The sequence below is a fragment of the Leptidea sinapis genome, chromosome 14 (genome assembly GCF_905404315.1).
Source record: "Leptidea sinapis chromosome 14, ilLepSina1.1, whole genome shotgun sequence".
NCBI lineage: Eukaryota > Metazoa > Arthropoda > Insecta > Lepidoptera > Pieridae > Leptidea > Leptidea sinapis.
In genome coordinates this window covers 14,292,950-14,308,317 of record NC_066278.1, presented here as the reverse complement: position 1 = coordinate 14,308,317, position 15,368 = coordinate 14,292,950, and the positions used below count along the sequence as shown (strand labels likewise).

At 33.6% G+C, this 15,368-nt stretch overlaps 1 protein-coding gene across 3 annotated transcripts in view; it reads left to right on the top strand.

The window, feature by feature from the left end:
• Positions 1-2,692: 2,692 nt before the first annotated feature.
• The window catches only part of LOC126967979 (uncharacterized), a 116,364-nt gene continuing 103,688 nt past the window's right edge, over positions 2,693-15,368 (top strand). Inside the window, exon 1 of one of the 3 annotated variants that reach the window (XM_050812716.1) lies at positions 2,693-3,231. In XM_050812716.1, coding sequence (XP_050668673.1) covers positions 3,177-3,231 — 55 coding nt within the window. In that variant the 5' untranslated portion in view covers positions 2,693-3,176. Of the gene's footprint in view, positions 3,232-11,482; positions 11,619-15,368 lie in introns of those variants that run through there. The other 2 variants (XM_050812717.1, XM_050812719.1) reach the window with 2 other exon arrangements.

Here is a 15,368-nt window from a genome sequence, read left to right as displayed (position 1 = left end):
TCACCCGTCAAAATATCAGCTTTTTTCAAAAAGTTTATGTGCTTTCTATTTGTTTAAATCTTTACTTTCCGATGGTGTAAAAAAAATATAAATTACAATTGTAAATGTTCGGAAAATTGAAGTCCAACAAAATACATTTCATAAAGAATTCATACCTGTTGTTTCGTAGCAGCAAAAATATGCTACCCCCCCCCTTTTCCACTTCCCGACCTCAGATCGCCCGTAATTTATTTTTCCCTTAATTTTTGTTATATTGTCGTCCTTTTCCAATGGGTTTCATCCTACTATTATTTTGTTTCACTTTTTATCATTTTCAAAGGCTTCGGCACTGGTCTAAAGGCAAAATTTTATAAAATTAAATTTATTTCAGAGAACTTAACATTTTAATACCCAGTTTACCGAATTATTTTATGTTGATAAATAATGCTATATTTTAGTGTTTGTTTCTATCATTATACGTTACCTTAACTTATTAGATCCAAATCCATTTAGAGCGTTAAGAAGTAAGAAATATGTACACATAAACCAATAAGTAAACATTCAAACTTTTGCCTTTACAATATGAGTGTGATTATTTATTGAAAATGAAGAAAATCTCCGACTAAACATATCTTAATCAGAAAATTTGTTTTATGTTCCATATTTCGGCTTGTCGTGAATTGTCTATATGTATAGAACTTCATTTGCCAACACAGATATACACGTCTTGGAAACATATTATTTGCAAAGTTGTTGAATTCTGTTCAAAATTAAGTGGCTTTTAATCCAATAGTGAAAGATGGTCATAACGTGGGTTCGTCCCGTGTCTAAGAATATTCCGCAGCTTTCAAACTCCTTAACCGGAGGCGATATCGATTGTAGTCGAATAAAAATGCTTTTCATCTCAACCGGTTGAGCAGCATTCGTTGACATTTACATTATGTTAACAAGCCAGTCGAGACTCCACGGACCTGTTGAAGAAAGTCCTATAACAGACAAATTCAAATACAATAATATTGTGAATTGATTTATAAGTACTTTATAATAAAAGTCTTACCTGGCTTATAATAATAAAACAAGCCCTTGTTCAGATAGTATAGATAGAATTTACAAATAATATTGTTTGTACTATCCTTTACTATATATCAATCACTATCTGTTTGTCTATTGACAAAAGTCTCTTCCAACTTCTTCCACTGTTTTCTATAAAGATAACCAAAGGGCTACCCTAGACCATGTCTGGACTGCTTTCGTCCTTAGTTCGTATGACCATATATTATATCATAATTACCTGACTTATACAGGACTATTTGATTATTTATATATCTGCGATGCTAAAGTCTGTGAATTCATAGGGCCGTAAGGCCGTAGGGCCTTGATCTTTTTGGAAACTTATCTTGGCTATTTCAACCGGTGTGAGTGGGCGTAAAACATTAATTCTCAAAAGATATGAACGCTAATTAATTACTCGCCCACATTATCTTTTACAGTCTAGGTTATATAAACTTGAAAAGTTTTATGGTTTCTTGCGTCATCGTATGTTTTAAGGTGTGCAATAATTAATCCCAAGAGTTGGCCATGACCATGATAAGCTTCTTTATTGTTTCAGTTATGTATAAGATAAGATACAATATTTCGACAAATAATTAATCTGCTTTCTTTCAAAGTTATTCTGATGTGCCACCACGGCTGTAAGAAATTAGCCTCAGAAGCTTTCTTCAAAATAAGACACCATATAAATGATTTGTGTTATCTTGAGAAACTGGTGGCTCCTAAATAAAATATGAAACGACACTTCCTGTGCCAAAAATATGTCAAAAATATGTAAAGCTTAAACAAGACCTTATTATTTTAAGACCCAAGAATATAAGAAAGATTTGGCAAGAAATTTCAATAATTTGATGAAGAATAATAATTATTTGAAGAAGATAAAGGTATGTGAGATAGAAATTGTTTATTGCACAATTTATGAATCAATTTCGCATCATTTTCGCCGTCACGCTTCATTGGTACGGATGCTTGGAGAGAAATCATACGGAGAGATAGAGGCGGGCGCATCAATATGTTGTTGAGGTCAGCTCGCTTGACATATCTGTATGATAATTACGCCGTAGCAGATAAACTGTCACTTTCACTGGCTATTAGTTATTTATTTATACAAATTTGATTATGTTGCATAACTTTCTGACGGTTTCTTCGCTGATTGTATTCTGGGGACAAGTCCCGATAAGGCAAAGGTACATATTAAATATTGTAGTCACTCCATAATTGGCAGTGGTAGCATTGTTCAAGCTGTTTTGCATATGTTATTGACTCAGAAGCAACAATTTATATTATCATTTCAAATGCTGAACCATCACACATTTCGAATAGCGCAATCAACCTACTGCACACTTTATGAAATCAACTTCACAAACACGATGTTATTAAACGGCCCACTGTCCTTTAGCTTAGTATGCCTTCAATTCTAAATAACCTAGTACTCTAAAATCCAATTGTCTTTTTACTGGTTTGAGTGATAGGGACGTTATAAATAGTGATTCAGACTTGTTGTGTTCATCTTCGGTACGCCTCGGTACAATTGTTCGATCAAGTATCGCCATCTCTCTCATTCTTAACATCATTATTTGTCCTGCCTAGAATTTCCACAACCTTCGTGAAAACTGATTCAGTTTTTCCGACCGTGTCTGTTAAAACTAGACGCCGCAAGACAAAACACGCTTTATGCGGTAGCTTTCAAAGTTGAAATTCGCAGTGTACGGACGTGCTTACAAACCGAATACGTCATAGTATCGTTCTTTCTCTTTTTGTTGGTCTCGCACAGCTGCCTCTGGCCAGTAGTCAGTACGTCGGAGGCATCGTAGGTAGGTAGGTGTACGGGTTGTTATCGGCGTCGGAAGCGGTCGGAAGAGTTCTTGTTTACGATACGTCACTAATAAGAATCAAACAAGTGTGTGATTACGTTTAACATTAAGCCTAACGTTTGTTACCGTGATCGTATATTATATTATATACATAGTTGTGGTGACTGCTGCCTTATGTAAAACGGGGAGCGGTTGCTATTAGGGAGTGAAGTGCGTGTGTCACGGTTGGTTGCCAGTGGTTCAGTGTCTCCTGTGTTATCGTCAGCAGCAGAACAGAGGTCGCCGACTGCCTGATGGAGAGCCGTGTGCTGCGGGAGTGGCCGGCTGGTCGCGATGTGTGACGTCCGAGGGTTCCGGCACCACGGCGGCGAGCGACACGGACCCGCAGGTTCATTCAATATTTACTGATTCGACGTATGGATCGTATCGTAACATTATTAGTGCTGTCAAAGAGAGCTAGGGGCTGGAAGTGTCTTTTTCAGTTCAATGCCTGATATTGAAAGTACGAAGCAGTGGGTTCTGACCGTAACAGATGTAGCGTATAGACGAGCTGACAGTCTGATAATGCGTGAGCAAAGTGTGCGTAAAGCTACTGGTTAATTATTCACAATACTAAGGATCTATTCCAAGCGTGGCTTTCTATTTATGACTCGTCGATCAAAATCGGTCACATAAACAATAAATACGCTTTCGTTTTCTATCTTACCGTATCTCCGTCAGAGATGTTTTTCTCTCTTACACGCTGTTCCTCTGTACGCTGGTATATGCATGGTTTTGACTGTAAAAAAAATCAAATTCAAATATTTTTATTCAAAATAATATGTGGCTTGACTTATTGAAAGTAAAAAAAAACTACCACCCATTCCAATATGAATGCCTCAGGCCTGAGAATAATACATTATCAAGAATATATTGAGAAGCAACAGTCAAGATGTTAATTTCTTTGAATTTTATTTTCAATGATTCTTTAGGACCTAGGTAATAAATAGCGCGAATAGCCCTCTTCTGCAGCACAAATATTGCATTAATATACAATTGTAAATCGATAGTGTATATCAGGTACTAATGTTGTCAATAAAACACGTTATACATAATAATGTTGTATATTCAAAGAAACAAATACGCATGATTAAAACTATATTTAAATATTTATGTACCTTCTTATCTTTCCTTAAAAATGAACTGTGATAATATAATATCATGTTTTTTATGAATATAGTTTAGTTATTTATAATTTCTCAAAATATCGGAAACTATAAGCCCGTGTAAATATAAATATGTGTCTTGTATACATTTTAATTTGCATGTAGGTACTGTGTGACCTTCTTTGATATAAAACCATCAAAAAATGCTTTGTTATTGCATAAAATTTATAAATACTTAACTAAAGCAAATAGTTTAGAAAAATAAATTGTCTGTCACCTGATAAATAAAATGTTTATAAAAAGGCCTTACATGTACCTACTTCAGGTACGTGGTTTTAAAATGTTTGAAATACAATGTAAAGTGAAATTTTAAGAGCGTGTATAAATCGCTGCTTTAAAACGAATAATAACATTGTTCCGCTATTTCAAATTAGGTTTGTATAAGAACTCGCCTGACGGTACGTTTACGCTCCGATGACAATTACTTTGATTTTCTTTGGCCCAGTGGCCTCAAAGCTGAAATTAAGAACTTCAGCGAAGAAAAAACGAAAGTGAATAAAAGAGAAAAATTAATCGGATTTTGTACCATTCACCTACTGAGGCGGACATCTCACGTCAATGTGGTTTTAGTTTGACAAGTTCTGTAGTATAGTATAAAATCTTTCTTATTAATAAACGCAGTGTAAAGTGACTCCAAGTTTAAAATGACTTCTCCCTGTCATGTAATTCTGTAGTGACAAAGGTAAGATAAAAAGGCAGTTTTAAACTTGAAGTAACTTTACAATAACGTTTTATATGTATATTAAAAGGACATAAAATCATATCGCAGTCTGATAGCGAAACTCCAAAGACGGCGTAATGAGAATGCAAGTACACTTTTCTCCGTAGTCGTGTGTCAACTGTCCGAATCGAGTTATAAATTTAATATAGTACGTAACCTTAACTGTTTTACATAGCTTCTTATGAACCACTATTACTTTAGACAACTGGAGTAAATACGGCAATGTATAGATATAGCAGTCAAAGCTTCTTATGGTGTCATTTGTGGCATGTTCCATATTTACTATAATTTATTTCAAAAGTTTATCTTAATACTATAACCAGAAACAATAATATGTATGGTCTGCCGTGAAGCAGATGCCAGCAATGTGCCAGTATTATTGTGGTTCAGTATGAAGAGCGACGTGATATTACTGGACTAATGACACTTGGAGCGGCCAACCCGTCATATTGTTCATATAAATGCTCGCACATGATTATGCCGTGTCTTACTGATAGATTTCTTGTGCACTGTATCTAGGTTTTCTATCGAAGCAGAAAATACAAACTTGGAGAATCAAATTCAGTATAAATCTCCAAATATCTGTTTTTTGCGCAAATTTTACCTGATCTTTGGCCGGTCATAATGTACTCATAAGTTGTAAAAGTAAAGAAAACTGCGATACAAAACTCGCGTATGTACCTAATGGAGATTCTTTATGATTAACATTTATTTCACAAAGTAAAGATTACTCAAAAATATGTATTTCCTGAAACAAATTTTATGTAATTTCTTCACTGTTTTTCGTTCCGTGTTATGGCTTTCTCTTACTTATCTTTTCTCTTCGCTATTTCCAACCTAAATTATTTTTTGTGTGGCCGAAATAAGAAAGAATACGTTGTCTGTGGCCAAACTTGTTTTTATTCGGAGCTGGTTCCGGATCGATGTTCAAGGTATTGTTAACATGCGCCTGCTCCATACAGGAAGATAAGGAAAACTAGTGCTCGTATCACTTTACACTTAGTTTTGATACCCAACTACAAATATAACTGTGTCTTTTAGGATTCTAAATACTCGTAGGTATTTTGTTTGATTAACGCGAGTATCACACATCTGAATAACATAATGATACAATAGGATTCTGAAATTATAATTCACCGGCTGACCCTCGAACGTTGTTTTGACATTTAAATAAAGTACCCCGCGCCCGCTCACTGTCAGTTATCATAATATACGTAATGAAATGTCTTTGACTGAATTATTTGTATTGGTAATAGGTATATATGTCTATACATATATATTTCTAACTCAGAAAAATATAGCTTCCAGAAAAGTAATCACCAACAAATCATATACTAAAAGCTTCTTCCAAAAACGCTGCATATTTTAGTTTAAGTATTATTCCGATCGGTTCAGTTTTCGCAGTATACTGAAGGAAAAAAGCGGTTCTTCATTTGTTAGTATACCGATTTTAATATATCTTAATAAATAAATAAATATCTTACTTAATGTCGACTCACTAAATTGATTCATGGTTATTGGAAACATTAATGTCTAATAAAAATATGTTGTTAGGTCGGGATGAAGGAAACAACTTTATAGCCGAAAGTATTTTAGACGAGCCAATTACTTGTGGGTCCGGTACGAGTATTGAACTGGTTTCGTGGATTCAATTCCTGCAATCTGATGCGATGTATTAAACATAATAATTGTTATTAACAGCTTGCCTCATTGTCGTAGGGGGTTACTATTTGTGTCTGTCTGTCACATTGTTACGGTTTAAGTCAAATTTAACGTTAACAGTAACGCAAACCTTAACGTCTGTGGAATTGACTTAGTGAAAGTTAAAGTTAAAAAAATAAAATATCAAGTCAATATCGACTATCTATTTGAAACTTTTGATAGTTAGCTATTATATTCTTCATATAAATTTATAATATTATTCAATAAAATTATAATATAATAGTTAACATTAACAATACCTTGAATCGGCTAAGATTGGATGGTTAGTGTTAACAGGTAAAGTTAATATCATATAAAAATTTACAAATGTTGCTACTCATTTATTGCTTAACCGGAACTTTCACATGTTTGTTAATAGCTGCTAAAGTTAGTTGGTGCAACTCAGCCTAAGATAGTTCTCAAATAGCTGATATAGAAATTATAAAATGGTCCAATTACAAGAATATTAGAATTCGTTTAGTGCGTGCTTATTTGACCACTAAATCGGAGTTAGGTAGTAATCAAGTTGAGTAACTTAGGCTTATAAGTTGAGTGGTGAAAGTCACGTTTAAATCAGTCCGTTCGTTTAACTTGATCGATTTTAATATAAATAATACATATTGTATATATAGTTAGGTGAAATCAAAGGGGCCAAAAGAGAGATAAAAGTTAAAAAGTGGTATTCTCTTATATTTAATATTTATATAAGTATATGATGATATGTGACGTATTGTAAAAAAAAAAACAATTTTAAAGGCTTCATTTTTGGCTTCATTCATTATTGAGTATACCTATATAGGTACGTACAAAATTACTTATAATCTTTTCTCTATCTACTTATTATAGCGATTAACAACTAAGCCCTTTCAGTAGGTCTCAAAAACTTATTCCTATTCCCCTATCCACGTGTTATACTTGCCAACATCTATTTTTCAAACCCATTAATGATATTTGTGACCACGTGACCCACCCCTAAATATTTTATTTTATTATGAATGAGCATTAAAAAATACATACAACTTCAAATTTTGCACCCGTCTACGATCCACATTTATTTTTGTATCGCGATTTTTATTAGCTTCATTTGTATGTATGTTTGTTTGTAACCGACTCATTTAGGCGCGATTATGACGCACTTGAAACGATTAGATTTCGTTCAAACTTCCTAGACTTATCGAGGACCAATGGCAATACATTAATTTGATAATAATTATCCATTTTTCAATTTGCAAATTAAAATTTTTGTTATTTTATATAATTTTTTCATCTATCGTTAATAAGGCAGGAATTGATGATCATTTTAAATTTCAACCATTATTTTTTTCAACTAATGCGTGATTTTTAGTTTTTTTAAACTATTTTTATTGATATTTAATAGAGTTGCAAGATGGCAATCGAATATATTAATTATTGTAGTACGATATATTTGGTAGGTCTGAGAATCGATCGTCATCTATTTTTTATACTTACGAGTATCCCAAAAATTTTAATTATTGATTTTTTTTTATTACTTTATATGGCAATACAACGGTTGCTGGGTCAGCTAGTAAAATAATATAAATACAATCAGCTTGGCTAGCATGACGCGTAACTCGAGATATCTCATGCACATTACTCTCTGTTCTGGTCATTCGTCAGATTTCGATGACGCTCGTGTGCATTACAATATTTTCTCGGAAATGCTCACTCAGGCAGAACGACAAGAAAGCGTATACAGTGGACATATAGGTATATACAGTGGGCATATATATACAGTGGACATATATATACAATGGAAATATATATACAGTGGACATATATATACAGTGGACATATATATACAGTGGACGATACTAAAATTTAAAAACTAAAATATGTAATGAAAGTCTGCTTGTTACCTTATTATTTATGCAAATATAATAAAATGGTAACAAAGCATTATCCAAAAAGTACTTTACAGAATTTTTATCTGTATATCCATTTGTCTGGATGTATATGTTCGAGAGAAACGAATAAGAATTGAATAGTTTATTTCAAATCATTATTATTACAAGAAGACGAAAACAAATTATAGTCTCCATTATTTTGTCATGCCATTATACGTAATAATAGCCCGTAATTATATTATAATAAAGACACGTTGTATTCTATGTAAAAAGAATGACACGAAACAATAACAGAATGTGTTTGACACATTGTAGTGAACTCATTCATGTCAACAAAGTGTTAACTACAGCTACAGCTACAGCCAACTGCGTCCTATGTAGAGTTCTGTTGTAGGGATGCGCGCCCTGCGCACAATATTATAACTATCTCCTCCATTTTACAAGTAAATGTTATAAGATGTAGATATTTATCACTATGTAACTCCTAATAGTTTGTAGGTTGCCCGTACTTAGGAATTATTTATGTTTTCTTAGCGCTTTACCACATGAAAACATCACAAACATGATTATTGCTTTAAAATTCACAGTCACAAATTAACATTTCTTGTTCCTAGTAAGTTCCCCTCCTCCCTCTATCACACGCAGTCCACTCCTTACGGGATACCTGTCTAATATCATTGTCTGTTTTACCCGCGACTTGCTGTCCGCTTTAATATTACATAAATAAATCGTATCCTCAAATTTCACTGAGATCCATTCAGCCGTTTTGGTGTGATATAGTATCACATCCATACTTTCACATTTATAATATTGGTATTGTCCGTGTCAACTGTTAACCTAAACAATAAACACATGATCGTATTTGGTACAGCCGACCGAACCATCACACGCGGTCTGGTTCCGGACCATATTCTATAGTATGTGTCATTGTCCATCGCATATAATTATTATTATTACCGTCCGGACCGTACCGAGTACGACGCCGGATCAATTACTGACCGTCCGATGATCCCGCTGTACCTCATCCAACCATATTCTATTTTGGCTACTAAGGCACAAGCTCTATTGATATAAATCCACCCGCTTGAAGATCGAACGGTGTAAGATGTTAAGAGAATTAACGTGGAAATAATAATACATTGTGTGTGCACGTTGTTCGAGGGGGGGGGGGGGGGTGGGGGGGGGAGGTAACGTGAACGGCGACCTTGTGCCGCCGACTGACATTGGGCGCTGATTTCAAATGGTGTTTCACTGTATACTCATTGTGTGCATTTATAGTAAGTACTTTTGTGGTGGCGACCGATGTTGCAACATAGAAGACCACAAGTCGTAAGTTGTAGAGCAGATATTAATTTATCACACTTCTGGGTTTAAATATTACACAAATTTACCAAAATTTATGGACGATGCTGGATTCGAACCCGCGTCTCTCGGGTTCTCTTTCTTCTCTTACCAACTTAGCCAACCGTCCGAGTGACGCATTGACCGTAAATCTTGGTATGTTTTGGTATGTTCAACTCTCAGGCAGTTAAAGAATTCATCTAAAGTGTCCGCGTGCTGTTCTGATATTCAAACGGCTTGCTGAAAATAATATACCCCTGTGATGAATGCTTTACTAAGGCTGAACTAGTTGACTTGTTAAAGAGAATGAACCAGCACCTTTATAAGAACTGTTCAAACAGTATGGTGTACATGAAGTGACAAAATTACCGCCTTATCACTGTGACCTCAATACTATTGGGTTTCAAAGAAAAACAGCTTGTAGGAATTTAGAAGTGGACATCGCAAAAATAGAGCTACTAATAAAATACATAATATTATGTTACTCCAGAAGACTGGAACAGTATACAGATCACTAATTAATATAAGAGAGGGAAAGGATATTAGATACTGCACTGGAACCGTTTATACGGAGCTCGGATTTTGGTATTTATGATTCATATTATAGAATATTTGGAAAAGAAATAGAAAAGAAATATTTGGAATCTGATTTTGATTATGAAACAGTATAAATTAATATTCATAAAATTACATTTATTATTTCCTTTTTTGATTAAATAAAAATTACCTACCTATTGTTTACCTTGTCAATGAATAAAGTCCGTATATTACAAGTTAAGAAAAACTCAGAAGTAATCAATGTATCAAAACTATTTTCCACATATAATTCAGTGTTGCGAGCCTGATTTTTTTTTAATTTCCCGCTTATTTCAACTGGCACGACTCGCTGGCCAGACTCTATGACACTACATTTTGATATTGAACGGACTGGCAATGGAGGATTACAAAGTTCACACGTAAATGATTGCAGAAGCGGTAAATCGCTACGAGCCGTCGCGTCCGATCCTTATTTGCGGTTTGGAGTTCCTCAACCGTGGACGATCACCTAGCTACACTCAAATTGTCCACTTTATTATTTCATATTTATAAGGAAAACTTAACCGTTCTTCGGTTTTTTTATGGCAATGAGGGACGAGACGAATAGCACGTTCTGCTGATGCTAATTGATACGCCCTGCCCATTACAATGCAGTGCCGCTTAGGATTCTTAAAAAACTAAAAATTCTGAATGGCACAAGAATTTCGCACGTCTTACTTACTATTTCACGGCAGTAAAAGGCGCCGTTGTGAGAAATAATATTAAGAATCTCTCTTCAATAAAAACAAAGCACATGACAATTACAGTTATAATAATTTATTAGAATTACAACATTTCTATTCATCATAACCATAACGTACACTCTGACTGAACATCTGTGTCATACAGTAGGTACTCGGTACTCGGTACAATACAAGACGACGACAAGAGGTGCTATTTCAACGTCGCTATTCAGATCTGTTATCGCTCAATCGCCACGAGGCTCTTTCGATTCGGTAGTCGGCGCTGACATGATTAGGACGCGTTGATAGTGCTGCTTGTAATTGAATTGAATAGACGCTGCAATGCTCACGTTCTTTAACAGTATTCAAATTGAATTAGTACGCTTTATGTGTGACCAAATACTATTTTTTATGATAACGCGGTCGTGGCTTGTGCGGGAAGTGGTTTCGATCCGTCGATTCGATCTTGCATGTAGATATACATAATAAATACGAAAAGTGGTTTTTACTATTTGTCCGATTGAGTGTAATGGAAATACTATCTACTTGCGTTTGTACTTATGTTTGGAATAGGTATATTGTTCTGCACACCTGTGTTTATTATATTATTTGGTGCGAGGTATTAATTATTAATTAATGAACATTCATCTACAGATGTATATCTGTAGACTTCGCGTTGTTTAGTAAGTATTAGAATGTATATCGACGAACAAGCGCCTATTAGTCGACAGTCTACATAAAATGCAAACTTTACATTAATACTAGCTGACCCTGCAGACGTTGTATTGCCAAGTAAAGAAATAAAAAATACAATAATTATTTTTTTTTTGATAAGTATAAAAAATAGATGACGACTGATTCTCAGACCTACCAAATAATATATCGTACATAAAATTTATCGTACTACAATAATTGTATTCGATAAAAATACGCAATTATTTTTATACTTTTTAGTGCACATTATATATATTGTTTTGGAATAGTGTTTTTGAAGGCGGTTGTTTTTTTGTTAATTTTTTTTTAATTTATGTTTTTAGTGAATTTGAAGTACATTAACTAACAATTTGTCTAAATATGTGTAAATATACTAAATTTTTCAATGCAGCAATGAACGTAAGTACTTTGCAATTTGATTTTAGACAGTGTTCCGTTACTTTGTCATGGATTCCGTAATCAGAACCACCAAACTCTCACCAAACTATCTTTGAAGTATATGTTAAAATTTAAGACTTTTATGGTTTTCTCATGGACTGTGAGATCTGGACCAAATTACAATAGGACCATAGGGAAGCACCAGCTTTCAAATAAAAATAGAATTATCAAAGTCACCCAGTCGAAAGTTTTGAGGTAACAAACATAAATAAAAATACTGACGAATTGAGAACCTCCTCCTTTTTTGAAGTCGGTTAAAAAGTTGCCGTGTTACTATTCTTGTCAATTGTTTTATAAAATTAAACGACATTCAGATTTATGTATTTCATTATAATCATCCTCCAATCTCAATTCAAGATAAGCCACAATCATACATAGTTGATATAAAATTCAACCAGAGACAATATTTGATACGTATACATTTTGCAGACAGAGTTTATCGAAAGAAATCGGTCACTAAAACCTAATTGGGGCTCTATTGTGCCATAAATGGTCTAAAGATATTTATATTATATATATGTAGGTTGAACCGTTGCGCTGCCTTTTATCATTGAAATTAAACATTGAATGCGATTAACTTTTTCAAGTACGTTGACGATATTGTTGCAAAGATTTCTGTTCAGCAAATCTGTTGCAAAGCAATAATCTCTAAGAGTTCTTAGATGATAATCATCGAATTAAAGAACCGGCTGCGTAATGTAGCCTTCACAATGTGAAATGTTACCGTTGAAAAGTAACTTGTCAGCAAAGCTATTGTTTGTTTATGATTTTATTTTTGTAAAAATATTTTCGGTTATGATTCAACTTATTTGCACTTTTCTTTTCTGGCCTGGCCTCAATGTGTAAAATAAGATCTTTGATAATTTATATACTTTTTTAATCTATCTTCGATCAGGCAGGAATTGATGTTCATTTTAAATTTCATCCATTATCTTTTCAACCAAAGTGTGTGTTTTAGTTTTCTTAAACTATTTTTATTTTATTCTCATATAAACAAACAACTGTGGATGCCAGGTATTCTAAACGCAACCTTGACTATTGCATTGGGCTGTCTTAGCTTAAGCTCAGTATAATTTTAGCTGTCAAATGACAATTATAACGATACCAAAGATTATATTTTTAAGCTTACACTCAGCTGAATTTTACATAAGGAAAGTCTGAGCAAAGTCTAAACTGTACGCTCTATAGATATCTGGCTAAGATTTCCATATTCTCAGCAATTTGTATCTTATTCCACTTACGGCTGTTTTCAATAGCCTATAGATAGGCATTAGTTTAACTTACTAGACGTAGACAAATCTATCCTTTTACGCTTACTTACATTTCAATAACCTATTGACAGATAGCAATGGACTATAACTATATTGGACATAACTATGGATAGATAAAATCTTGTCATTAAACGGCGATAGCAATGTATCCGTAACTAGAGATACGTTATTGAAAACGGCCGTTAATTTGTAAGGTTTGTTATATGTACCAACTTTAATATCATCAAATATGATATACATATTGTAGCCAATAATCCTAGCTCTGTAAGAATAGCGAAACTGGTTAAATGATATCACCGTAACCGTAACCGCAGCGACAGCGACGCGGACGGCTAAGTGACGGAACAATATTAGAAAGTGTCAAGAGTACTTTGCATTCGTGTCTTTTTCGGAAATGTTGAAAACAATGGCCACTGTGAGCTTTGATAAACTGTTGTTAACTATGGTCCTCCACATTTGACCACTAGTGGTTTAATATTTGAATAATCAGTGTGTCTGACTGTTTACGACTTGTCCATTAGAATCGGTTACAGTCACTATAGATTTGCTTCCTTTTGTATCTATAGACCTTAGTATTATCTGACTTCAAAAAGGAGATTCAGTTCAATTCGAACGTTATTTTTTATGTATGTACACTGATTACGCTCAGATTTATGATCCGTAATTCTTCTATAGTTCGATGCGGAATAGAAGCCATTTAGTCCCATAAATTTTTTACTTAGTTTGGCCCATAGTTTTCATTTTATGAACATTTTTATGAATTTTTGTTTATGTGGATGATGTAATTGTCAACTTCAAAAAAGGAGGAGGTTCTCAATTCGTCTGTATGTTTTTTTTATGTTTGTTACCTCAAAACTTTCGACTGGGTGAACCGATTTTGATAATTATTTTTTTATTTGAAAGTTGGTACTTCCCGTGTGGACGCATTGTAATACATACATACGTATAGCAAAGTGGATGATAAATTTACAAACAACTCAATATCGTGCTAACCGATTTCGATGATTCTTTTTTTATTGGAAAGGATATACTTCAAAGATAGTTAATATAATATAGGTTCTGATTACAAAATCCATGACAAAGTAACGGAACTCTTCAATTCTTAGGAGCAAATTAACTATACTCGGCTTTTTATGCTATCCGGATATTTAAGTCATTACTTTTACTATTATTACATGACCATAACAAAGTTATGGTCAAGTAATTGTCGTAGTCGAATATGATGATCAATGGGACTCCTAAACGACTTACAGTAAGGGTGCGATCTGTGGCAGAATTTCTAACTGTCTGTAATCAAATTGCAAGGCACTTACGTTCATTGTTGCATTGAAAAATTTAGTATATATACACATATTTAGACAAATTTTTAGGTAGTGTACTTCAAATTCACTAAAAATTATAAAATTAAAAAAAATTAACAAAAAAAAACCGACTTCAAAAACACTATTCCCAAACAATAGATATTATAATGTGCACTAAGAAGTATCTAGTTACGATTATTGTAATTTTTGGAGTCGGTGTCATCCAAGATAGGTTTGTTACTACATACTACATACATAGTTATAGGTAAGATGTGCTTGAGTTGTGAGAAGGCGAGAGCAAAATAACAGTAATCGTAACTAGAATTTGATTAACTAATTAGCTTGTATAAAAATACGCAATTATTTTTATACTTTTTAGTGCACATTATATCTATTGTTTTGGAATAGTGTCTTTGAAGTCGGTTGTTTTATTGTTAATTTTTTTTTATTTATAATAGATAAAAATAATAAACCAAAGACTTGGTTATTTGAATTTTTCAAATAAATTTTGTGGTCAACTGAAAAAAGTGTAATTATAAAAGTTTAGATCTTTTTATTACCTACAACTTTTCTATTTAACTTTTTTCATAGGAATTGTAATTTTGCCGGAAATCGAGATAAATCGATTTTTTCCCTTAAATCCAACCTCAGACCGCCCGTTATTAATTTACCCTTTACTATTTTGTTATATTCTCTTCCTTTTCCAATG